This window comes from Lutjanus erythropterus, chromosome 3 (assembly GCF_056507025.1).
Source record: "Lutjanus erythropterus isolate fLutEry1 chromosome 3, fLutEry1.hap2, whole genome shotgun sequence".
NCBI lineage: Eukaryota > Metazoa > Chordata > Actinopteri > Lutjaniformes > Lutjanidae > Lutjanus > Lutjanus erythropterus.
Genome location: NC_139319.1, coordinates 18,484,523 through 18,510,908, shown reverse-complemented (window position 1 = coordinate 18,510,908; position 26,386 = coordinate 18,484,523). Strand labels below are relative to the sequence as shown.

Here is a 26,386-nt window from a genome sequence, read left to right as displayed (position 1 = left end):
CTGAGAGTTACACCAGCTGAACACAATGTAGACCGCTCCTGCTGCTGCCGCTTGTTCAAGAATCAGGTTCAAGTCTCCGGATCTGCTGCTGCTGCTGCCACAGGTTAGTGAAAACACATGCCCACGAGAAAGCCTGCAAGTCCTCCAGCGCACATTAAAATCGATTATCTGATATGTTGTTTATAGAGGTTTGTTTAAAGCGTGATGCTTTCACGAGCCCTCAGGGAAAAAAAAGCCGCTCTTCTTCGCTCATTGTTGCCTTAAATAGATCAGAGTCAAACCACGTTTCGTGTCTGTTCCACTACACATCGTATCTTAATTTTGTGTCAGTGTGTTCGGTTGATATCATGTCTTTAATCAGGACAGTGTGTTCTTGTCTCTCATATGTCGCTATCGTAGAGAAACCCGCGTATGAAGCTGGTAAATAAAATGAGAGATATGGACACGTAGCAGCATCAGGGCTGATTAGACCCTGAAAAAGTGAGTGAAAATTCCAGCCTACTTTGTTCCTAAACTTCTTGTCTAATCTCCGACTAACCTACTTTGTGTCTAACTCCGCCGCACACTGATTGTTAATAAATAAAACGAGATTTACGAGTGTAAAAGGGGAACAACAAAAGCATTATTATCAAGCGCATGTCTTGGCATCCCCGCCATATCTATTTATTTCAAAGTGTGTGTGTGTGTGTCTGACCTGGTAACCCCAAACCAGCCCGCCTCAGCGCACAGTTAAGAGGAAGTTAGCCTGAAGAGACTGTGCAAGTTGTTTTTCAGGTTGTAACTCACCCTTTGCATTCAAACCCTTCAAACTTGTTTGACTTGTGAAAGCCATCACAGTGAACATGAAGTTTGGATTACATTATCACTGCAAGGGATGTTAGTGTAGACTTTCCAGACTAGTCTGTATTATAGTCTTAAACAGTTTTTACATGGATACATAACACAAACGTGTTTGGTAAGTGTTCCTTAAATTTGTTTTTAAGGAGTTTGTAATCAATTTTATACTATACAAAACAATCAAAAACAGTATCCTATAAGTTATTTCACATACACACACGACTCTCCCAGATGATGTGATGGTCCTATAGGTTTATGAGGACAGTTTTAATTATTTGAGTTTTGTATATGAGCAGTTGTGTTTTGTCAGGTGGGCAGGTCTAAATTTTACAATACTCAGTACCTGTGCTGGCTGCCTGATATGTTTTGCACATGCACGTATTAAATGTTTTTAAGCAGTGGTCCCATGTGCCCAAATGTCAACTGATGTAAAAATAAGAGAGAAAAGGCAATTTGATTTATTTAGCGATGCAATGATTGATTATTAATTTAACTGCCAACTAATTTAATAATCCATTATTATGATTTCAGCATCTACAATGTGAGTATTTTCTGGTTTCTTTTCTCCCCTCTAACAGTAAACTGAATATTTTTGGGTTGTGGATAAAACAAGACTTTGAAGATGTCACCTTTGGCTTTGGGAAGCACATTTTTTCTTACATTTTATAGACCAAACAACTAATCAGCTACTCGCGAAAATAATCAACATATTAATCAACTATAAAAATAATCATTAGTTGAAGCCCCATTAAGACTTTTAAGCCTTCTTTGTTGTTTCCTGTGGTTATGTCTTGCTTGACCTATTTGCTACTTTATACTGCCCCTAAAGATCAGGATCAGGATCAGGATCCATTTTGTTTGTATTTGTAAGCTTTTAGAAAACGTACAGAAACATGGATGGAAGGCTCTGTCTGGCATTAATGAGCCTTAAGCCTACCCATTTTAGACATGTGCTGACTTTTGCTGAGACTATAGCTGCTGACGTAATGGTGGACCTCCTCAAGAGCTTGTACAAGAGGCACCTCTGGAGTGGAGTGTTTCTTGGGCCTGGTGACTCCCTGATTACTGCACAAAAATACACTTTTATTGACTGAATTAGGTGAAAGCTGATCACATTTTCTGGAGAAAATATTGCCTGGTTTTCCTCCTAATGACAGATAGCTTTACTGGTTCATGTAGCAAACCACTAACTTATTCTAACTGCGAGCTACCGTTAGGTAGTTCAGCCAGTCGACTCTGCAGTTAACGTTAGTGGACCTATTAGCTGAGTCTGGTTCTGTTACACACTCGCCTGGCTCTGGTCATGGTGCCCTTTCTGGCACAGAAAGCGCCAGCATTCCCACTGCTGACCTACCAGTCAGTGAACGTTAGCTGCTCAACTAGCAGTAAGCTACTTTAGCAACAAGTAAAGCTATCTGTCCATCAGGAAACTCTGTAAATCATTGAGAGCTGAGCAGGAGCAGCAGCAGGACATCAGAGGGAAGACCAAAATATATTTTACCCAGAAAATATGATCCATATTTCTTCTTCTTCTGTTGAGTTTTATCAAATAACTGTCTCCGGTTTTAGGATGGTTGGTGTCAGATTTCCTGTCAACAGAGGTGCCTCTTGTTATTGCTCGTTGAGGTCTGCATCCAGGTCTCTCTTGACTTCTGCATGTGTGCAAAACGCACAGGGCTGGTGGCGCTGATCAGACACCAGCATGGCTCTCTATATCTGGAATATCTTGGTAACAGTTGCCAGGTAACCAGCTGAGACTCAAGGAAGTTACTGGTCCCAACTAGAGATAAAACGGTATGAAAATTTCATATCACAAAAATTGTTATCATTATTTTTGCTAAAATATGGCGACAGTGTTCAGAGTAATACTGATACACACACTGAAATAATTTCACCAGGTTTTGTACTGAAAACCTCTCGGCTGTGTGAAACAGCATCCTAATCATCTGTAATTTGATCGTGATTTATTTTGAAACCAATTATCATATAATTTCTAGTCCCAACCTAGAAATGGTCTGGCAGGTAACCTGCTTTAAAATGCCAAGAAGTGCAGGTAGACAGATTTTATTTACTTTGAATGAGGCCAGGCAATTTTCACTCTTTAACAGTCTTTATGCTAAGCTAAGCTAACAGTCAGCTGGCTGTCGCTTCTTATTTAGCATACGGTCATGAGAGTAGTATCGATCTTCTCATCTAACTCTTGGCAAGAAAGCAAATAAAATTTTAAACTGTAGATAAATAATATAAATATTGAACTATTCTTTCAGAAAATAAACGTGTCAGTGGTCTCAGTTGGACAAACTATTAGTGATTCAACAGTAGACAAATGACAGGAAATGGGAGGGGAGAGAGAGAGATGGGCGGTATTTAATTATGGTCCTTCAAGCTTGAGTGCATACATTAGAGAGACGGACGTTATTTAGATCAAGGGTTGGGCTCTTTTTTTCTGTTAGTTCCTCTTCAAGCAGAGTCATACAGAAACTTGTAGAGTGGCAGTGATGGTCACGTGGTGGCCAGAAACTTTCTGTATTACGAACAAGTTTGGGAGCCCCTGCCTGCTCTAAAATGAAGTTAAGGATGAATGAGATCATAACTGAACACTTAAATCATTTATTTCCTTGTTGGTGCATCCTTGAATGAATAACTTGGCTGACAGGGGTGTCAGTATACTCTGTTTTTGGGGGAGGATGGTGCAGTTCAGGGGTGTGCTTAGTGCTGCTGTCTGCGTGTTACTGCAAAACTTCCTCCAGCAGGAATCTGAGGAATGTGGCCTGAGTGGGAGTTTGTCGTTTTCCTCCCTGTTAAAGCTCATTTTTGAGATACTAGGTAATGCTCTTTGGGCCACGCTGTGCACTCACATGAGCAGCTACGCTACAGATGTGGGACAAATTTGAAGCACCCTTACACACTCTGTCATGTGAGTGCAGCAGCAACTTTCATTAGTGCAGACAGACAGATACTTTGTGGTTTTGTGATTCAGGCAGCCGCCCTGTCGTCACTCTGTTTTGGTCATTTGAGAGTACCAGCAGCAGCCTGTTTGATTGTTTTGGGGTTGATAAGCATGCAAAGGCCTGAAAGCGTTTTTGTTTACACAACAAAGTAGCTCTGACATAAGGCAGGGATATTAGCTCAGGGCAAGATGTAGAAAAGTTAACCGACTAACTTTTCCTGATATCACAAACTCACTAAATTGAATTTAAGAGAATCATGTGAGAGGAAAAACCCATCTTGGTCTACAGACGAGCCTCAGATTACCATGCTTCTGCATGGAGCTTTAAGAGAAGAACGAATCACTGTCAGTGTTTCTCCCAAATGATTTTCCAGTGGAACTTCTTGGAAAATGATCAGCTGTTTAAAAGAAATCATCCTGTTCTGGGAAAATAAGACTAACTCACTCCAGAGTATAATGATGAAAAAGCTGGCTTGAACCATTTGGATATCTGAGCTCATCCAGTAGACAATGTAGTACTGCTTCATACCGCTTTTATTGATTGTATTATCAGTTCAGGTGCTGATAACACGCTGTAGGTAGAGCTAAAATCTAGTAGATGAAAATGAGGTTACGTAGGATGTGTCAGAATAAACTGGCATATAAACTTTCGACCTGAGCAGTGCAAAACCATATTCAGCAAAGACTAAGGATGCACCGATACCAGCATTAGGTCCCGGCCCAGTATTGTGCTCATGTGCTCATACTCGTACTCATAAAACTACTCCAACAAAGTGTGTGGATGATCATGCTGTTTAAAACGTGTTTATATAACATGAGTGAAACAGGAAAAAATATCTTCCTGCATCATCAACTGAGGTTCCTGTGGCAACATGATTCATACGTTTCATGCTGCTACAATAACATTACACGGCTTTGTTCGGTGACATAACAAACGTACGACTCAACAGGTTTGGATATATAACATCTTCCCTCTCCTCTGAATCTATATTTCTCATAAAGAACATTGCCAGGAAAAGAATTAGTTAAAGAGTGACACTTTTTACAAGCCAGATTAAAAGAGAGCCGCCGTCATGACACTGAAAACTCTGACTTTAGACTCAACAAACCTCGCTATCACATTAATCTTGCTTTGTAGTACAATTCTACCGAAAAAAAAGGTGGTTAGGGAACAGTCACAAGTCTGGGGTTCCCTATGACTTTGCTAACGTTAGCCACACTTGATAAACCAGTATGACAGTATGCCTTTTAAAATGTTTCTAAAAAGACGCTGAGCTGTGCAAAAGTTTTGAGGACGGAAATGCAAGGTTCAGTGATCAAAAAAAGAAATCTAAAAGGCTCACAAAGGTCATAAATGTCAGCATGTTGTCTTTGACCTGCAGTCTTGGAGGTTATGTGTCCTGATGTTTGGTTGGTAGCTGTTGAAGGGTGCATGACCTTTGTTCCACTTCACAAATCCCATCCTCCACCCTCCCTTCCCCTTATATTTCTCCACTGTGCGACCATGTGACTGGGAGTGTGAGATTTCACCAGGGAGTTTAGGACCTGCAGTCCTGACTGTGGTTGTCTTGTGCAAGGTCATGCTTTGCCTCCCAAACCCAGGGGTTAAATGTGTCTGGAGGAGGATGGACACGAGTCCGGCAGCGAGTCGAATGAGATGAAAGACGTCACACTGAAGCCACATGAGCTCCAAGCTGTCACCATATTGCTCAGTGACTTGTTGCTGTGCGTCAGCCAACCCGCGACATTCAGCACATTATGCACTTGAGTGTTTAGATTGTCTCTTCCTGTTTGCGCTTTTACAGCTTTACTTTAAAGTGTTGCTCATCCACCATACAAATCAGGAAAAAGCGGTCTATCTGTTGCCTTGGGGCATCGTCATGCTGTACCCCTGTAAGTGGTTTTACACAAGAATATATTGACTCATCCCTCTGTGTCGATTACTGTCCTCTGGGCGCACTGTACTATTTGTGAAACTGTTGAATTATCAATGCGGTATTGGCAGCTGGACTGAAGCAGATCCAACAACAAGATCAATCAGTCAATAATTAATGAGTTTCAGATGTCAACAATTTTGTATTTGTAGAACAGAGTCAATAATGAACCACTTTACGTGCTACTGCTTGTTTACAAACCAGTGTATTGGATAAAGGTTTGAAGAATTTGAAAGTTTGGACTACACCAGCTTGTCATGGTTGTTGTTTGAACACGTTGTCCTGTCCTTCCTTTTTAGTGAGCGATATTAGGCAGAAAATCTGTAATGGACGATCATTGACATACAGTGAGGATGTGGAGAAGCCGCCGATTTACAGACGTTGCAGACAATGTAAAAAAAAAAAGCTCAGTTTCTCATTGTAATTATATTTTAAACACTATAATAAGATATTCGAGGTTATTGTGAAATTTCTGCCCTTATGACAGTATGCTTCATTGAAGTCCAGTATAGCGTCATTCTTTGGGCAGTTGTGATACACCACAGTCCAGCAGGAATGTGTTGCTGTGGTTGCCTCATAGCCCTCGTTAAAACAAGAACCATTTTTCACTCTAACATGATAAATTAGTATGTTATAACTAGAGCTGCAATGATTAATTGCTAATTAAATGAATGGTTCTTGGAAGCACTGATCAACATTTTTCACCATTTACTGACATTTTAAGACAAACAACTGTGAACCAATTAAGCGAGAAAATAACTGACTACGAAAATAATCATTAGTTGCAGCCCTAGTTATATAATAAACTTCGACATGTCATGTAAATTAGAAGACTGTCCGGTCTTTGTCTAAATTGAAGACACTGTATGCTACATTGGTTTGAATGCTTTGACTGAGATGCAGGCAAAGCATCCATCAGTTTTTTGTACCTGCTGATCCTGTGCAGATTACATTCCAAAGATGATAAGACAAATTCTCAGTTGATCATTAGCTAAACCGTGCCTTCCCTAGTTACTGTTGCTATGCTTTTAGCCTCTGAAGTGGGGCGTGCCAGAAAAAACTGCTTTAAATGTTGAATATCTCTTACCACAGCTCCATGTATTGATTAATTAATCCAAGTGTTTCAGCCGCGACATACACCAGTTTACACACATTCATGTAGTAGAGGAGAGAAAACTGCTTCTGAGATTAGGAAGTGGCCATCTTGTGAAAATGGGATTGAGTAAAGTTTGTTTAAAGGTGCCACGTGTTAATCCTCCAGTGGTAAGGTTGTAATAATGACCTTAAATCATTTGACTTGACGCTCAACACCCAGCCTGACTGCTGCTCGGGGTCACGCTGCTTTTATTTTTCAGACGTCTGAGAGAAGAGGAACATATCTGAGGAAATCAAGTGTGAATGACCAACCATATGTTGTTTTTCAACTAAGTTCCTGGCTGAGGTCTGTTGTGGCTGTTTCGAAACTACAGCTGTAGTCTGCTCTCAAGCTGCAGGCCGCTGCCAACTAAACCTGATGTTCTGTTATGTGTCAAATGAACCAGCTGCCCTCCCCTCGCCGCCTCTTTTTTTTCCAGTGTCTTCTTGTATGAGCCTGGGTGTGGGGTGACCGGCGAGCTGGCTCTGCCATTGGCTTGTCATCTTCCCAGGCCAAGTAAGGAGAGTAGGGGTGGAGGTGGTGGCGGCGTGTGGTGGGGGGGACTGTTGGTGCACCTTTTGCCTTCAGCAACTCTCAGCCAAGCAGGACACCGATGACATGTGCTCGCTGGTCGTCATCCGACAGACGCAAACTCAGAGTAGAACTACAATTAAACCTTATTTTATCAGTTAATCTATTATTTACTTGTTTGTCTTGATGTGTTTTTACATTTTATAGACTCAGTAATTGATCAAATACCAGCAAAAAAGACTAAATCGTGTCAAAACTGCAAATGTTGTAGTGCTGAAACAGAATCTGCAATTAGTTTGACGGGCAAAAACGTGAGAAAAGTGATACACACTAGCAGTTTGCAGCCTCTCAAATTTATATTAACAAACTGATTTTGGACATTTGGTTGGACAAAACAAGACATTTAAAGATGCCAACTTGGGGTTTGCAAAGTTGTGCATTTTTCCCACATTTTGATTAAAATATTTCATACATAAATAATTAATCCATCCCCAAAAAAATGGAAGGTCAATCAATAATGAAATAACAGAGAGACACAAGGAAACCCAGGTATTTCTGAAGCTGTAGGTAACCAGTTTGATAAATCTTAGACTTGGATGATTTCTTTTTCAAAAAATCGCTTTTATTGAAAAAAATCTATTGCCTTCAGTAGGGGTAGGCGATATGACATTTATCCAGTTACTCTACCAGTTAATACCATAATATCTATCCTCTTAATATTTTTTAACAGATGTGTGGTAAAAGTGGATTTTTGCTTCAATGGGATGAAGTACCTTGATATTTCAGGTATTCAGTTTGCTAAATTAACTTAAAAATGACATCAGTTTCTAGTCATTGTGTCATTAAAATCCAGATAATATACAGAGAAAATGTCTAATTTGCTGTATCATGACATGAAATTACGTATGAATGACAGGACTGTATGTTTAAACTTGGCAGTACATGTTTCTGTGACACACACAGATCCGTGTGTATTGCTTTCGCTACGGTCACAGCTGATTATACTCGCTTCACTCTCAGGCTTCCTACTCTTCACTCTGTAGCAGACAGAGGGAAAAGTATAGATACACGTAGGCTACAAAATGTGCAAAGTATTATACCCAGCACAGTTTTCATTTGTGTAAGCTAAAAATGCAGAAAAATAAGGCGTAGATCATCTCAATTAACAGGAAAATTCAAACTTATTATCCATTCTACACTCAAAGGAATCTGCACATATGCTCATATCTGTTTAGTAAATGTCACTGCTCACACACTCAGGGATATCAGTGTGAAAATAGGGGAATTTGTCAACATATCTATTATGTAGAATACAAAGACCTTCATGTAATCAGAGTGTAATTCTTCATTCGAGTAGCTTTACTGGTTCAGGCGCTCAGCAACGCAAGAATTGCGCACGCTGTGTCCAGATAACGTATGATAAGATGCTGGTCATTCAGTCTTGAATAAACATGACTGATAAAATGCTTAAATTGCTTAGATCAGCGCTGAGTTCATTCTGAATCCATTACTTTTCACGCTGGTGTTACACACTGAGATGTGTACACCTGCTAGGCAGTTGTTATCCACTTGTTTATTTATTGTAATTTTTCCCAAAGGGCCAAATTTTCATGCCAGTAGATGCGTCTGAAAACCAACCTGCTCCTTGTATTACCCTCCACTGAGTGGCTACAGAGCCTCACGCGTCTGTGTTTCTGTTTGAAAGGGGCGTGTTTCTGCTATTCATAGTTGTGAGAACCTCAGAGGTCTATTAGAGGTCAGAGTGAGTCCTTCTAATAGCAACTGCTGCAGCACAGGGCCTTTCAGATTACTGTATCCCTCCGTCTCTGGACACAATCTCTACCTTTCTTCATATACACACTGTGGGGCTGTGAGTACACAGATTTATTATGTCTTAATTTAACAATCAATCAGTGCTGAACTCTGTGAAAATCCATTTAGATGCATGTAAGTTTGTACTGGTGCAGAGATACAAGTGGTCTGATGATTACTTATATTTCATTGTGGCTAATGGTAACGCCTGTAAGACTTTATGGGGCTTTTGTGAGGTTTGAGTTTTTTATTATTTCAATTCATTTGTTGTATGCATGACAAACGGAACTGAACAGCTTGAATGAATATTGCCTGTAGTGCCAGTTAGTTTTGATATTTGAATATAAAATTGAAGGAGATTATCATTATCATTTCTGCACATTCAACAGTTTACTTTAGTTGTCATTAAAAGTCAATGAAAGAAAAAATTTTGCGGCTTTGCCACAAAACTTTGTTCCAGTTGGCGCCTGTCCCACGTCACAGGCTCGGCGGTAATAATAGAAGTAGGTGAGAAGTCAATTGTTCACTTGTTCATTTACCTACAGGCTGCTGCCAGCAGAATCTAGAGGTCAAATGAGTTTAGTTAACGATAAGAAATTAATGTTAATGAGTGAGTTATTAATTAATGTGTTTCCATATTCAGATGTAATGATTAAAAAATAATTCCTGGTTAGATATGTTAGCTGGTGAGTTTAAATCGGTCTCTTTTGCCACAGGCTCATCTAATTTGCATTTTCCATTAATTAAATTTAATTAAAAGCCAGGCGCAGACGGTGCTGGCTGTTATTTGACTGTTATATTAAAATTTTAGCGAAACTACCATACATATAAATCCAGAACTTTTTGAAGGTTGCATCCCAGTGAGTTCAATTCTGAACCATCCAGACCAAAAAACCTCACTTCCCTTTAGAAACAAGACGTGTAGCTTTCAGTGCCGTCTGTGTACAGCGTCTGCGTGCTCTTATTTCTCCATGGAGGCTTGTGATCTGAAAATGTGTTTGTGGAGTCATATTTCCTTCCTGTGTCTTTGTTTCCAAGTGCACAGCTGTTGAGTAGGATAGCAGCACATCTTCCTTCTGTATGCAACATTTGTGGAAGTGCAGAACGCAAACAAAGGCAAAAATACAAGTACTTGTTGTCCAGAAGTGTATTTCTGAGCTGTTTGAGTTTATGTTTGAGGTTTGTCTTTGAAAACGATTTACATGTTTTAGTTTTATGGATTTTAAACATGAAGGCAGCTCAAAGGAAGCTTGCTCAAGGTCTTGTAGCCTAAAACTGAGGACAAAAGAAAGGTTGTGTTCTCATTCAAGGACCCACATTCCTTGTTTCTTTAAACAACATGTTTTACTGCTGCTGTTTAGTTTTGTGCTCTGAATGATCATGATTTTTTATATATATCTATCACCTATCAAATGGTCTAGAGTTCATGGACTGCTTTTAAAGAAAGACAAAACAAGAATAACTGAAGATATTATGAGAGGATAAAATGAGATTCTTTGAAAAAGGAAAATATATTAATGATGTGTATCAAAATTAAGTTCAGAACACATTCAAGTCAACTCTTAAAGCTATGATATGTAACATTACTGCATTAAAATGTTTAGAAACAAAAGACACATGTTTATATATTGTTGAGTTGTGTACTTCCATCCCAGTTGCTACCAACAACGGTCAAACCCAGAGAAATCTGTAAGTTATTTAAGGTAACAGTGTGTTTGCTACCAGCTGCCAGTTGCCATAATTTCCAGGAAAGTGATGTCTGCCTGAGTCCTGTCAAATACATGTCAATTTTATTTTATTTTATCTGTGGTGGTTGTTTAAAAGTAAAGACAAAAACTCCCATGATCCCAGGCTTCTTCACAACGTGGTCAACTTATATATTTTCTTGTTGTTTTAACATGAGCCACCTCTAACAACAGAAATGGCATATTATGTGTTGGAGGTGTTTTAAGAGATTATTTCTGATCTATTTATATTGAAGGACATTGTGTTAGGACCTTTAAAACTAATGTTAGGAGGCGCAGATGACACAGCGACAGGTGTGTTTTTGAGACTTCATATATCTGAAACGTGGAAGGCAGATCTTAAAACTGCCGGGGCCAAATAATCAAATATAGTAAATCTGAAGAGGTGGATCATCACTGAATCACAGGGCTGGACGCTGTGTGAGTCACTGTGCATCCATCCTTAAAGCTTTACTTTGGTTTCATTCTGTGTCTTTCTCTTTCACTTTTACATCATTGTGTCAGAAATAAATACACACCAGGACGAAAGGAAGCGATGTGACTTTCACTTTCGATCGCAATTTGGCATGTGGCTCTAATTTTGGACATTGTCTTCAGAGCTGGTCACATTGAGAACCTTAAATAAGATCGTTTGAGAGTTCTTTTGACTTAAAAATGACTTTGAAGGTGCAGTGTGTAAGATTTACGGGGATATATTGGCAGCATATGGCAGAAATGGAATATAATATTCATAATAACCACCTTAAAATAAGAGCTGTTGTGTGTTTGTTACCTTAAAACGAGTCGTTTATAGTTACAGAGGCTGTGGGTCCTCCTCTTACGGAGGCCGCCATGTTTCACCACCATGTTATTATAGTATCCAGAACAGACAAACCAAACACTGGTTCTATGGTCTTTCAGAATTTTTTGTGAGTTTCATGAACTTGTAAGAGGAGGCTGAGGTGAGGTGCCTGTAAATCCTACACACCGGTCCTTTAATCAATTAATCAGCGGTAGTAAGACTGAAAGTAAAAATACTGGTGTTAGAAAGAATATTTGAAAAAAAGTATTTGTTGTAAAAACTACTCAGTATTAGTTACTTTTAACTGTATGATGTAGAAGTCACCTCTCTGAACAAGGGTTGCAAATTTTGTGCATTTTCCTAAACTAAAACTCTAACAATTGACTTATTAATAATTTATAAGACACAAAACATGTTTTTTCCCCTCATTTTCAACAAATGGCTCAGTTAGGTTCAAGTTACCACCATGTCTATTGACTAAATATCCATGAAAACATTTTTAATTGATTAAGTTCTTAATGGGAATTAAATGATTAATGATTAACATCTCTACTTCAAATGTGGATGAAAAACAACACAAATGTTGCAACAGCACACATGTTCTGGTTTTCATTCATTTTCAGTTGTGATCAAATCACCTGATTGGCTACTACAGTGCAGGTCAAAGGTCTGGATATTAATTCAAATTGTACTCAGTAATCATTTATGATTTTAACAGTAACTGTAATGCATACGTATGAGTAAAAGTACATACTTGAAAATCTACGCTGTATTATTTATTATATTAGATATTAGAGTGTCAAACTCTCATGGTATTTTTAAAAGCAAATTAAAGACCAATCTTTTTAATCCAGCATTTAATATTTAAATTCTGAGTAGTTTTTTTTTAGTTTAATTTGTTTTTTACATTATTTTTATCACGCTGTTTCTTTTCTTTTTTGTTTGTTTATTTTGTTTCTTGTGTCATTTTATTTCATTTTATTTGTATGAAAAGTGCTTTATAGATAAAGCTGTTATTTGTTATCCACATTTCTTTGTTTCCTTTGGTTCAAATTACTAAATGTATTTTTTTGTATTACATAGGGTATATTCATCAGTACTGCGTGTATTTGTGAACACGTTGAGGCAGATAAACGGGAATTGCAGCTTTGAATGGGACCACTGTTGTTGTCCTTCATGTTGCTGTGTAATGGTCTGAAACAAGGGAGCCATTGATCAAAAGATAACACGCTACATCCTGCTGTATCACCACACTCACCACAGCAGTACAGGCAGCTTCCTTTTGAAATAAAAAATATTTTAAATGGCACAAAATGAAAATTTTCTACGAGGTTACAGAAGAAAAAAAAAAGAGAAGAGATGCAGAATTAAGTTAGCTAGTTTCCAAATGTAATAATGTTCCTGTGTCTGTGTTGCCCTGCAGGGTCAGTGCAGAACAGTCATGCAGGCTCAGGAAGTCCTGAGACAGCTGCGGATTCCCGAGCTGGATGATCTTCGGCAGTATGTTCGCGGTTTGCCAACTAATGCGCTCATGGGCATGGGTGCCTTCGCCGCCATCACCACCTACTGGTTTGCCTCCAGGCCAAAAGCCCTCAAAGCACCGTGTGACCTTGGTCAGCAGTCAGTAGAAATACCGGTATGTGATCCCCTTGCTTTTCTTAACTATGACAGTATGACACGTACTAAATACATTCACGCACTGGAAAGAGAAAAATGAGATGATCTGTCCCTCTGCTGGCCTGTAATGCCTCGTGTTAGAGGAATAACTGAAGCATGATGTGTCTTCTGGAATGAAAAGGACAGCTGGACAGCAGCGTTCATCCAGCAGAAATGTTAATGGATCCTCTCTAGAAACTTAATTTACAGCTGAAGTTGAGGAAGTTATCTGACATTGTCACAGTTTGTCACATTCAAAGTGTTAAAAAGTTCTAGTTAAATTTGGTTGTGCTGGTACAGTGGGCTTAATCAATATTTGATTTTTGGCTGGACCACAGTGAAGCAGGGGGCCAGGACTATGAAAAAAACCATTGGTCAGTCAAGTGCTGGAGTTTCCCCTTTGGCTGTTGCTCTTTCAAAATTAACACTAGCATTCCTGAATTACGTCTTCGGGAGATAACGCTCAATGCTACAGGCATGATGACCTCACTTGGAGTGTGCACTCTCACACTGGAGACGCTGAAGTTTTGCAGCGAGGCATCATGGCTGCTGCCACATCTGTATCGATTTAAAATTTAATCCATCTTGTGTTTTATACTGTACATGTTCCAGCTATAATCTGTGTCAGTGTTTCTTGAACCTTTTATGCCTTGTACCACCACAGGTGGCAGGTGTTTTCTAACTGGTTTGCACCGTGTGGTTGTTAGCAGCTGTTGACACTTAATTAATGGTCAATAACCAGGAGCAGATGCACGGTTCACTGTCATTTACTGTATTTAATTTTTGACACAGCTACCTGATTTATTCTCTTCCTGACCTGCACTTATCTTCTAACAGTAGTTCCCATTTGGAGGCATTATTGCAGTGCTTTTGAAGGATTCATTTTCAGTCTCATCATTTTACCTCCACTAACTATCTTGCCGTAACAGTTCAGCTTGTACCTACCAGTAATCATGGATTGCATGTATGCACTAGCAGCATTATTATTACTACTTGGCAGGCTGACATTGAAACAAAAATATTAGACAAAACATATTTTAAAATTACATTTCATTTTAAGTTCATGTGTATTTTTATTTGAAATTTTGTATTTTAATAGTATTATATGTTTTGAAATTAATTTATTTCATTTGAAAAAAATATTTCTGACATTCTGCCATTTGTCACTTGAGGGAGCTTCTGTACCACCAGTGGTACACGTACCACAGTTTGAGAAACTAGGATCTAGGTTTTGACTTATTCTTGTTATCATTCCAGAACCACTTTCTAAAAAGGCACCCTTTATAAGGGTTTATTAGCTTCTTCCATTTGCTTTGTCTTTTCATCTATCATTTAAAAATCCTTTATCAGTGGTTTATTAACTTAAACTACACACTTAATGGCTTCAAAAGTGAAAACTCCACAGTTTATGATCATTTATAACTGCATTATTCCCAAATAAACAGGTGAATGAGGAGCCAACAGGGTTTTTTTCACAACCTGACAACAGTTTTCTTATGAGTGGCTGATAACTCATTTATAAAGCATTAGTTAATATGTTAACCATTAAAGCCATTAGTAACTTATAAACCTCTCAAAGTTTAAAGTCAAAGTATATTAGAAAGTGGTACCTTATTCACAACATACTGGTTCTTTGAAATAATTATGGAAACACAAGAACTCATTGCTGAGTTTTAGGCTTATTTAGACTCAGGCCAGTATGTGCATATTTTGCAAAATTAACATTTTCCTCTGTTTTGGGCTCTCATCCATGCATAAACATTATTTTAGGTCACTAAAACAGAGATTTCTTTTTTTAAAAAAGTCTTCTGAAGTGTAGATTTTTAAAAACTCACATATTTTTACACATATTTCACACATAATTCAAGACATGCTCACTGTGTAATGAGCAACACCAACAATAGTGGACTATCGTTTTTTTTTTTAATGTTTAGTTGGCACTGCTGGGCTGTGTGCCAGAAATGTGCTAAATAAATAAAGGTGAGAAATAGGTGTCAAATAACAAGAAATAAATAAATAATCATCGACTATTGTTTGTGTTGTGAAGGTATCATAGCCAAAGGAAAACAACATCACTATGCATACAATGTTTTTCTCTGTTTTTTTGAGCATTTGTGATGGTTTTTATGTTTTTTGTAAAAAGGTTGTGTGAACAGATTATTATAATTTTTTTTGAAATGGTGAATGGAAAAAAAAATGTATACATGTAGACAAAGTTTTAGTAACTGAGTTCAGCAACAATTTAAGATCCAGCAGCAATTTAGCTGAAGCTACAACTGTTGAATCCACTGGATTCCATATTTATGTAAAAATGTTGTCTCCATCTTCTCACGGGTTCAGTCAGTACTGGTCATAACTCTGATTTTTTTCCATAGGGTGGAGAACGTGCAAGGAGGTCAGTGCTGAATGACAGCAATCAGCCGCTGACACACTACTACGACGATGCACGCACAATGTATGAGGTTTTCCTTCGAGGGCTCAGAGTATCAAGTGAGTGTATCAGCTAAGCATGACGCTGCCTGGAGACATCAGATTTACAACCCTTCCAGTGAATGCAGATAAACTTAAGTTTTATTTTCTGTTTCAGATGACGGGCCTTGTCTAGGATCAAGGAAACCAAACCAGCCGTACGAGTGGCAGTCTTACAGAGAGGTGAGACGTGGGCCGCACACATGCTCATCTAATATCCTCCTCGTCCGCAACGCACAACTTCAAAACTTTATTTTGTTTTGAACAGGTGGCGGACAGAGCGGAGCACATCGGCTCTGCTCTCCTTCACAGAGGACACTCTCATACAGGAGACAAGTTCATCGGCATTTTTTCACAGAACAGGCCAGAGGTACAACAAATGGCATTTTTTGTGCTGCAGTTTTTGTTAAGCAAAGATTCATTATCTGACTCAAACTATCCCACAATGCAGTGTAGAGAGCTGTGTACAGTCAGTGGTCACTAACGGCCCTCATGCACTGCAAAGACAGAAAAAATGTAGATTTAGATGACAGGGAGATGAAAATAATGACCTGAGTAGAGTCCAGATTTCACCTTTTCATGCACTACATACAGCTCGCTTACACATCTGATTTTGCTGCCTGGATTTCTGTAATTCAAACAGATTATCGCATTTATTCAGTCTGATAATCAGGTGCTGCTCCACTATAAAGCTCTCAATACAGAGTTCTCAACATACAGGTCAAATAATGGACACAATTTCAGACTTAGCCTTTGTTTTTGTGCTTTTCCTGCTGCTATCAAACTAATTTTGAATATTAGTTTGTAAACATTACTAATAAACTGCGTCATAAGATCTAATACAGACTTTCGCAGTGCATGTAGTGAGCAGAAACACAACCCAGCATTCTTTCTCATGAGAGAACACAATCTCACATGATCACATATGATAATCTTTGCAATATCCTGTAGGGTATGATGTGCCATTATTTTCAAATCTTAATTCCTGTAGCTCTTGTAGTTTAAGTGGACAAACTGGTCAAACTATTAAACAGAGACATTCCCAGCAAAATATTTTTGTACATAAAAATTACCCCCCAAAAAAGCACTGTACTGTAAAAGCTCTGACTGTTTGTTTTGTTTTATGACCAGATTCTTTGATTTGGTCGGTGTTCTGCAGTAAATGACTTTTAATATTTTTTTATGAGTGATGTGTATTTGATGTCTCTCTCAGTGGACCATTTCAGAGCTGGCCTGTTACACATACTCCATGGTGGCAGTTCCATTGTACGACACACTCGGCAAAGAGGCCATCGGCTACATTATTGACAAAGGTACGCAAAAGAGCACCTTCAAACACAAACCACACACACCACCTGCGCTAATATTGCTGCGCTTTAGATCAAAGACACTGATACTGATCCCAGCCTAAGTGGTTAATTTGGCGTCATCTGTTTTCCAGCTGCCATCTCGACAGTCATCTGCGACGTACCCGAAAAGGCTCGGATGATCCTGGACTGCCCCAGCGGACAAGGGCAGACGATAAAGATGATTGTGCTCATGGAGGCGTTTGACACTGACCTGGTGACCCGAGGACAGGAGTGTGGCGTCGAGATCATCAGTCTGAAGGAGTTCGAGGTGAGAAAAACAGCCTCATCTTCCAGTCTTTTGTTTTGTGTCCGAAAAAAGTTCTCAATTCTACTTTTTTAAATCTTTTTTTTTTTTTCTGTATCTACTGGACACATTTTCTTCCTGTTGCGAGTCCCTGTTATTCAGATATAAAACTAAATGGAAATTAGACCCTGAGGCACTGTGTGTTTAGCGTCTGATTATTATCAGCACTTCCTGCAGACACACAGATCTCAGTGTACATTTTGTATTTTTTTTTCAGGCCGTTGGAAAAGCCAACCACCAGAAACCAGTGGTGAGTATGAACAAAACACCTTATTTGACCTGTTAATGATAACAAACACTTTTCTTACTAAACTAGAATCATCTTTTCAACTTTCTTAATTCACCTGTAATAAGGACTCAGGAGAGAAAATTAGGTTTTGCACTGTACTAAAATACATAATGTTGCACATTTCTGAAGCAATAGCAGTCGAGGCTTTTTGTGCGTTAGTTTAGATTTATGATTTGATTACAGCCTCCTAATCCAGAGGACATCGCCATTATCTGCTTTACATCTGGAACCACAGGTAATCACATGACTTTTTACAACTTTAAAGTTTTCTTTTTTTTTCTTTATGTCATGTTTAATCATGATCATCATTTCCCTTTCAGGAAACCCAAAAGGTGCAGTGCTAACTCACGGAAATGTAATCTCCAACACTGCAGCTTTCATCAAAGTAACACAGGTAAACAAACAAATTTTACATCCTCCAAGTCTCGTTGTTCCAAGTATCGAATCTTAAGATTGATTACATTGTCTGTTAATCTCTGTACGATTCTGAACCCCTTTGATTTTCTCACTAAAATCTGTCTAAGCAGTGTCGTCACCTTTAATTATTACCATGCACTGACAGAGATAAGCTTTGCAACCATCAGCAAGTGATTCAGACTTTTTTTTTGCCCTCGACTTGGACATACCAGCTCCCCAGGTCTTGCGACAAATCCACACCACTTACATTTTTTTAAAGGACATGCTTCACTGGAAACTATACTCTCCCCTGTTCTCGTCAGTGGTAAGCACACAGCTTGTGCATGTCACCGCCCCAATATGAAGGGCCGCCCTCAAGATTTTTGTTTCTGTGATGAAATAAAAAAAAAACAAAAATAAAATAAAGCAAAAGCTAAGAGATTGTCCTCATCACGGTGTTTAGGGGCTGACTTGTGAGTCTAAAGCTCCTGTATCTTCATGGTTGAGGTTGTTGCAGCTGTGTGGCCTGACAGAACGGAAAAAAATACTTCCTCCTCTTCTGTATTTTGCTCTTTACAAAAAAACATTTAATCATTCAATCATTTAATATTGTCTGAAAATAAACAAGAACTAAACATCAAAGATGAGGCAGAAAAGGACAGTACTTCTTGTAGTAAAGAAGCAAATATTATCAGACCATATAGTCTCAGATGTCTAACAGTTATTTACACAGTACATTTTTAACTTTTTGGTTTACTGCCATTATTACATATGACTGCAGCTAACAATTATTTTCATTGATTATTCTGCTGATTATTTTCATAATTAATTTTGTCTATTAAACATCAAAAAATTGTGGAAATGCTCATCACAAAGTGACGTTTTAAAATTGCTTCTTTTGTCAAACCAACAGTCCAAAACCCAACCAGCAAAAAAAAAAAAAAAAAAAAAGAGTGAATGATCAATTTATTATAAAAACATGATTGGCAACTAATTTTTATGTCGGTTGACTGATCTGTTAATTGTTGCAGCTGTATTATCATGGAAAAAACGAGCAACAATCCACAACTCATTTGCTAGATAAATGTATAATAATACAGGAAATGAACAGCATCCTCCCACTTTTTTTTACACCTCTGACTGAATTGTGCCGCACAAACTCCTGACACCAAACCTACACGCTTCCATTCATGAGATTAAGATCAAATTAAATGTACACATCGAGCTGCCCGATGGACTTTGCTTCAAATCTAAAATTCCTGTGTAGCTCAGGTTGACTCTCTGTGACCTCCTTTATATTTTCCTGCCTGTCTTGCCTCTGTCCCCCTGTCTTCCTCCTTGTGTCTGCTCCTCCCTCCTCCTCCTCCTCTCCCTCCCCTGTGTGTGTCATTGTCCAGGGCCTACTGAAGCCCACCCATAAAGATGTGCTCATCTCCTTCCTCCCTTTGGCCCACATGTTTGAGAGGGTGGTGGAGGTACAGTAACGCCATGTGTGACCTGCGTACATGCATGTGTTTTGCTTTGTGTGTCCTCCACAGATACACTGCATGCTGGACCTCCATGATATTCATGTATCCTACCTCCCCCTTGCTCACATGTTTGAGAGGGTTGTACAGGTATGTGCTGGACTTGTGTCATTATTGCAGAATGAAATTATAAGTGGAGTCACTGAACTACTGTCAGACTTATTGTGATTTATTAAAATGATCAGTTTAAAGTTCATCTTGTTTTGCATGTATAATAAGAAAGTTTTGTTTGTAGAATTTGAAAAAACGTGAGGGGTTTTGGGATACTGATGAGCACCAGTGCTCTGCCATTTGCTTCTAATTCTTTTATTATATTTTAACTTTGTTTTTTAGTGTTTTTGCCACTGACAGGCTCAGATTGTTATTCTACGTGTTTGACAACTTGGAAAGCATCGCTACATACAACAGCAAGATACTTCAGTGTGACTAGAAACTTCTATTGCTCTTGCCAAACTGGCCAGACTCCGTTTAAAAAATTGTAATTTTATCATCATGTTCATTCAAAGTTGCCAGAAACACATTAAAAATGTTCACCAACTCTGCTTTGGTTGAAATAAACCCTTTATTTACGATGTTAGATGTGAAAATATCAGCAGAGGAGCAAGAGGAAGGCTGGACAATAGAGAAGCAGTGGCTAGAAACGTACAGAATATTTTCACATCTACCGCGGTGAATTAAGAGTTGGTGATTGTTGGAGCAGGGGATAAAATTAGCAAAGGTGTTTCTGGTGAATTTTGTTTCTGTGCCTTTCATGCTGATGAAATTACTGTTTCTGTAAAGGGAGTCTGGTTAGTTTGGCACGAGTGAGAAAACAGATGTTTGTTTCTCACGTATCTTACTCTTTGACAACATTATGGAGAGAATCCCAGCAGAAATCCTTTTTTTGTTAGACAGTTAGAATAGCAATCTGAGACTGTCAGTGTCCAAAATAAGCACTTTCACTGGACTTGCTTTGAGTGTTATAGTTGTTTTGCTCCTGAAGGCCGCAGCACTCTCCCACAATGCTGGACTAATTTCAAAAATATTTGTTCCCGTTAGCCACTTAGACAGAAACACATGGGAAAAATGATTGAAAAATACTGAAGTTACTATTTAAGATGCAACTTAACACTGATGGTTTGGGAGGTTTGGCTTTTTTTCAGTTTAAGAAGGTTTTATTGAAAAAAACATGTTTATTCTCCTGAAAGTAAGGTATCAAAAATAATATTGTTGGAACTCGGGTGTTGTATTGGCTCAGGCACCAAATGATACACAACCCTGTACAGCTGTAAAGAAAGTGAGAAACTGTGTGCGGCCTTATGAAGTGAATTTGTGGTTCACAGATGTCCAAGGAGCTTTTTGGCTTTTTCAAGTGCAAGCTTCTGAATTTGAGAAATACAGCGGTGTGTTTAAATAACAAACATTGGATATGAAGTGAGATGTTTGCCCCCTTGTGGATGAAATGCCACACCATGTTAACTTGCAGAAGTAGGAATGAGCATTTCTCTTTTCATCAGGGCGTCATCCTCATCCACGGGGCTCGAATCGGCTATTTCCAAGGGGACATTCGACTTCTGATGGACGATTTGAAGATGCTGAGGCCAACCGTCTTCCCCGTGGTCCCACGTCTCCTCAACCGCATGTTTGATAAGGTCAGATTAAGTACACATGTATGGAGTTTATGTAATGCGGCTCTTGTTAAAGTCTACAAAAACATTTTATTTCAGGAATTTCTCCTAACAAGTTCAATTTCTCTGGTCTGCTGCCTTATTTGATGTTTGACTTTTAAATGTGGTGATTTTCTGTGGCAGACTGCTGCTCGAGGCTCTGAAAACAAGTTTGTTTCACTTCTCCGCAGGTATTTAGTCAGGCCAACACACCGCTGAAGAGATGGCTGCTTGATTTTGCTTACAGGAGGAAGGAGGCGGAGCTTAAAAGTGGCGTGGTCAGAAAGGACAGCATGTGGGACAAACTCATCTTCAAAAAAGTACAGGTAAACACAGCATGCTCTGTAAAAACATCTTATGTTTTTGTTCAGCTCTTCAACTTTATTGTACTTCTGCGACAAACTACAAAAAAAAAAAAAAATTAAACTAGTGTTTCTGCCATCAGGCATATTTAACTTTTAATGAGGCTTGGTCCCTTTTTTGTCCAGAATATTTGGTTTTATTATTTCAACTTAAAACTCAAATACACATGTAAATAATTCAAATCAATGCAAGATACTGAGATTTATAAACTGAAAATATACATGTATTTATATATATTTATTTTATACATACTCAAAAATCCCATACAAAAATTCATATACACACTAGCGTTCATACTTGTTATATATTTGTTATTCCTCTTTTTTAAAATGCTTCCTCTGTCCTCTATTAGCATACGTAGAATGATAAATACCAACTTTTATACACATTTCAGAATTTTAGATTCTATATTCATACATATTCTTTGGCATTGTTAAAGCTCAATAAATAACTAATCTGAACCTAAGATTCCTTTAAAAAATATATATTTTTTAATTTCTTTTACAAAAAAAGACGGCTACAAACCATTACAAAGTAGAATAGAATATGAAATGGAGTGTAAGTATATAAAACTCTTAATATGCTCTATGAGTAATATGCTTATCTCACTTTCTAAATATTCTGATACTGTGAATCTAATTATTTGAATTACTGAAGGGGTCCTTTCAGCTTTATGTATTTCATTCCTTGTGTTCTTCTGTCTAATCGTCTTTTTTCAGGTTGTACTATAATATCTTAATATTTTTGTGTGTGTATTTGCCTTCCTGTTTGTCTCACGCTGTGCAGGCGAGCCTGGGCGGTCGAGTCAGACTCATGATTACAGGAGCCGCTCCGGTGTCTCCAACCATCCTGACGTTCCTGCGAGCTGCACTGGGCTGTCAGGTGAGCCACGTCCACACACCCATCTCATTTATCAATACCTGTCATTGCTCTCATGAATGTCACTTAAAAAAAAAAAAAACATGCCCTGCACTGCACAGTTTTATGAAGGTTACGGCCAGACTGAATGTACAGCTGGGTGCTCCATGTCGATGCCCGGGGACTGGACAGCAGGTAAAAGTCACTCTCATGTATTACATCCTATGTGTGACATTTACATAATTATTTCTTTGAATCATGAAGCTGAACTGTTAAGCTTTTGTGTCTCCAGGTCACGTCGGACCTCCTCTGCCCTGCAACTCTATCAAACTGGTGGATGTGCCAGAAATGAACTACCTTGCAGCCAATGGAGAGGGAGAGGTGAGGAGATGCTTTCAGTAACAGTCACGTCATACAGTGGATGAGAAAATCAGTTTATTTGCTTTATATTCAAAAAACAGGATTTTGTAGAAATATTTAAGTTTCTTAAAAGATAATGCAAGTATTAATTTAACTTAGTAATACTGATATTATTAGAAATATTATTATTGTAAACAAAGACATCTGAACAGACTAAAATCAACAGTGAATTTATCCTTCTCACAAGGATTGTCTGTTCAGCCAGTCTGATTAAACACATGCCTCAACTTCATACCAACTATTAAAAGCACATAAAGAGCCACCTGTTGTACTTGGGGTGCCACAAAGGATTTCTTCATTACAATGAACAATGTCAGCGAAGCTTATTCTAAAACACCTTCATGTCTGCTTTTTCTGTCTCCAAAGAGCAGCTGCATTTAAGGTAGAATTAATGAAAGAACCCAAAAAAATTAGATAAACTGCATGAAAAACCCCTAGAGGGGGCTGGGAAACAGAATACCAATTGAATCACGATAAACACAAGTAACACATGACAGAATTAAGTTTGCAGTAAGTTAGTGAATAAGAGTTTACTGCCATGATGGTGGCCGTACCTACAGAAGCACAGCAGTGCTTTGAGCACAAAGTACAGCTGACGCTGGTGGGAATGTCTTTAGTTTTGCAGGTATTTGGTCATAAACTAAAGAACTGGACAAACATAAACTGGTGGTGCCAAATGAAAAGTCAGGGCATCACCAAACTCATCCTGACGGGGGACATGCATGTCTGTACCTAATTTCAGATCAATCAATCAAATAGCTGTTAAAGACAAAACTAAAAACTAGGGCTACAACTAATGATTGTTTCCCTGTTTTCAAAATATTCACATTTGAGGAGCTGAAATCAGTGAATTTGAACATTTTTTTTGTTAAAAAAAAAAAGATTCAAAACTATTTTATTATTAACCAATTTATTATCAAAATAGTTGCAGATGAATTTAATAGTTGACAACTTAACTGATTAATTGACTTGCAGCTCTTCTTAAAACCATAAATGACAAACTAATGGTGTTGCTAGAGGAAACGTCAGACATTTCAATCCCTAAAGTCTGTCCTTCACCTCCGTTATCACCTCTTCCTCTAGGTGTGCGTCAAAGGACCAAATGTATTCCAGGGATACCTGAATGATCCTGAGAAAACAGCAGAGGCGATCGACGAGGATGGATGGCTGCACACAGGAGACATTGGCAAATGGCTTCCTGTAAGCAGAACAGGCTGAAGGGCACTATTGATCTTTGGTTACTGCTGTAGATAAATGTATTAAGTCTAGTGGCAATGCATCGGTTGCAGTCTTAATTGAAAGGGGTGTGTGTCTCCTAATTGTTGCAGAACGGCACCCTGAAGATCACTGACAGAAAGAAGCACATTTTCAAGCTGGCACAAGGAGAATACATCGCCCCTGAGAAAATAGAAACCGTGTATAATCTCAGTGATCCAGTGGCCCAGATATTTGTTCACGGGGACAGCCTACAGGTAAGTGATAAATGTGAACCTTGTGTAGCGCTAAATGTCTTCCCATGATAACACTACAGTTTGTGGCACTGATCTCCCTGTTATCTGTATTGTATTATTCAGGCCTGTCTGGTGGGGATTGTGGTACCTGATCCAGACTTTTTACCCATTTGGATCAAGAAAAAAGGGATTGAAGGATCCTACTCTGAACTGTGCAATAACAAGGTGAGAGGTGTTACCATCAGCAGCCAAAATATCCAGCAGCCCCACCTTCTACGCATGCTAACATTTTTCTGACTGTTTTTAGGATGTGAAGGCTGCCATTCTGGAGGACATACTCAGGTTGGGCAAAGAAGCAGGACTCAAGTCTTTTGAGCAGGTGATTGTTGCCATGTTTGAATTTATCCTTAAAGTGCTGCATTTTTCATTCTGCTGCTTTTGATCTGGCAACATAAATGCCTAGAAACACAACAACATATTTGATCCAATAATAATTCCCAATTTCTGATTTGGCCTGCATCTACCAATTATTTTTTATTATCAACTATCTGTACATCATTTTCTCGTTTAATTGCCTTGGTTTAAAAACTGTCAGAAAATCGTGAAAAATGTTGATCATTGTTTTCTAAAACCCAAGATGATGTCCTCAAAAGTCTTGTTTTGTTCACAACCCAAAAATATTCAGTTTACTGTCATAGAGGAGTAAGAATTCACATTTGAGAAGCTGAAATCAGATAATTTTACCATTTTTTTTTCTTAAAAATACTGAAACCAGTGAATCAACTGTGGTCGATTAATAATTGATTATTTGATTAATCATTGCAGCTCTAATCTTTACAGACAATGTGTCCAAAACAATCTAGATGGTTAAATCCACTAAATGTCAGAGGAAAAAAACAGTATATAGTATAATATATCAATATTATATTTTTGGGTGAACTGGAAAAAAAAGAAGCCATAGCTCCATCTTATCAACTGAAACACAATTAACTTTGGCTTTAGGAGACCGCAATAGGATTTTTTCGGTTTCTAAACCTAATGTATACTCAAGAAGATAATCATCAGATTCATCGGCAATAGAAAATCATTGTTAGGTGGCGCCTCTTGCTCTGTCAATCATTCATTCATTCATCTTTTGTATTTTTTTTTCCTCTGCAGGTGAGAGATATCGCCTTACATCAGGAGATGTTTTCTGTCCAGAACGGCCTGCTGACGCCCACCCTGAAGGCTAAGAGGGCGGAGCTTCGGGCCCGCTTCAGAAAGCAGATTGATGAACTCTATGCCAAAATTAAGATATGAACAATCAGTCAGAGCACTTAGCCAAAAACAAATAGTGTACTGAGGGGATTTCCCTCAATTTTTCTACCAGTAACAATATTCACAACTTTGTGGGGATTACTTTCAGACAAACTGGATTCTGAATCCCAGTTTGATGTACCAATTGTCCCCACCTCATTTAATAATTCTACCAGTAAATTTTCCCTGGCTGATCACTTCAGGATATCCAAAAACATCATCATCATTGTGTTACTGGTGTAATTTATCAAAGAGTAAGGGGAAATGTGACTTACTCAGGGTCAGAGAGGTCCTGTGCCTGAAAACATTTCTGCTATTTTTTTTTATTCTTGGGAGCCGCAGGAAAAAAAAATCAGATAAAAATGCTTTTACATTAGTGACATATTTATATACCAGACTATTTAATGTTTTGGTATCTATTTAAGTTGATATTTAATGTAATCAATGAACCTGTAAATAGTGTATCTGCTGAAAAGTCTATTTGTATGCAGAGTATGGTGCCTGATACTCTGGTTGTAATTCCCTGCATTCCCATGTTTCTCAGTGCTATAGGCTAAAGGACTAATACACCTGTTTTAGTGCACAAATTAGTCGAAAGCCTATTTGGGGAATCTTGTAGCTTGATAGACTTTTTGTGC

At 38.4% G+C, this 26,386-nt stretch overlaps 1 protein-coding gene across 3 annotated transcripts; it reads left to right on the top strand.

Annotated features, from left to right (window-relative positions):
- On the top strand, positions 1-26,335 carry acsl1a (acyl-CoA synthetase long chain family member 1a). 3 transcript variants are annotated; one of them, XM_084715269.1, is made up of 21 exons: positions 1-103; positions 13,149-13,361; positions 15,757-15,871; positions 15,969-16,033; positions 16,119-16,220; positions 17,064-17,163; positions 17,292-17,467; positions 17,721-17,753; positions 17,976-18,027; positions 18,113-18,186; positions 19,727-19,804; positions 21,211-21,345; positions 21,552-21,686; positions 22,510-22,605; positions 22,704-22,776; positions 22,874-22,962; positions 24,085-24,201; positions 24,330-24,473; positions 24,576-24,677; positions 24,760-24,831; positions 25,611-26,335. In XM_084715269.1, exons 2-21 carry the CDS (start codon positions 13,167-13,169, stop codon positions 25,749-25,751), a joined length of 2,094 nt encoding a protein of 697 aa, XP_084571395.1. In that variant the 5' UTR covers positions 1-103; positions 13,149-13,166; the 3' UTR covers positions 25,752-26,335. The 3 variants fall into 3 exon arrangements, with proteins under 3 accessions (XP_084571395.1, XP_084571394.1, XP_084571396.1); XM_084715268.1 differs by lacking the exon at positions 1-103 and adding an exon at positions 9,143-9,257; XM_084715270.1 differs by lacking the exons at positions 1-103; positions 19,727-19,804 and adding exons at positions 9,143-9,257; positions 19,586-19,663.
- The last annotated feature ends 51 nt before the right edge of the window (positions 26,336-26,386 follow it).

Excerpts from the sequence above, each read along its gene's own strand:
- acsl1a (XM_084715269.1), top strand. The coding sequence starts at position 13,167 with ATGCAGGCTCAGGAAGTCCTGAGACAGCTGCGGATTCCCGAGCTGGAT. Across the intron at positions 17,164-17,291 it reads CGGCTACATTATTGACAAAG|CTGCCATCTCGACAGTCATC; the intron begins GTACGCAAAAGA and ends TCTGTTTTCCAG. Across the intron at positions 21,346-21,551 it reads TCAACCGCATGTTTGATAAG|GTATTTAGTCAGGCCAACAC; the intron begins GTCAGATTAAGT and ends ACTTCTCCGCAG.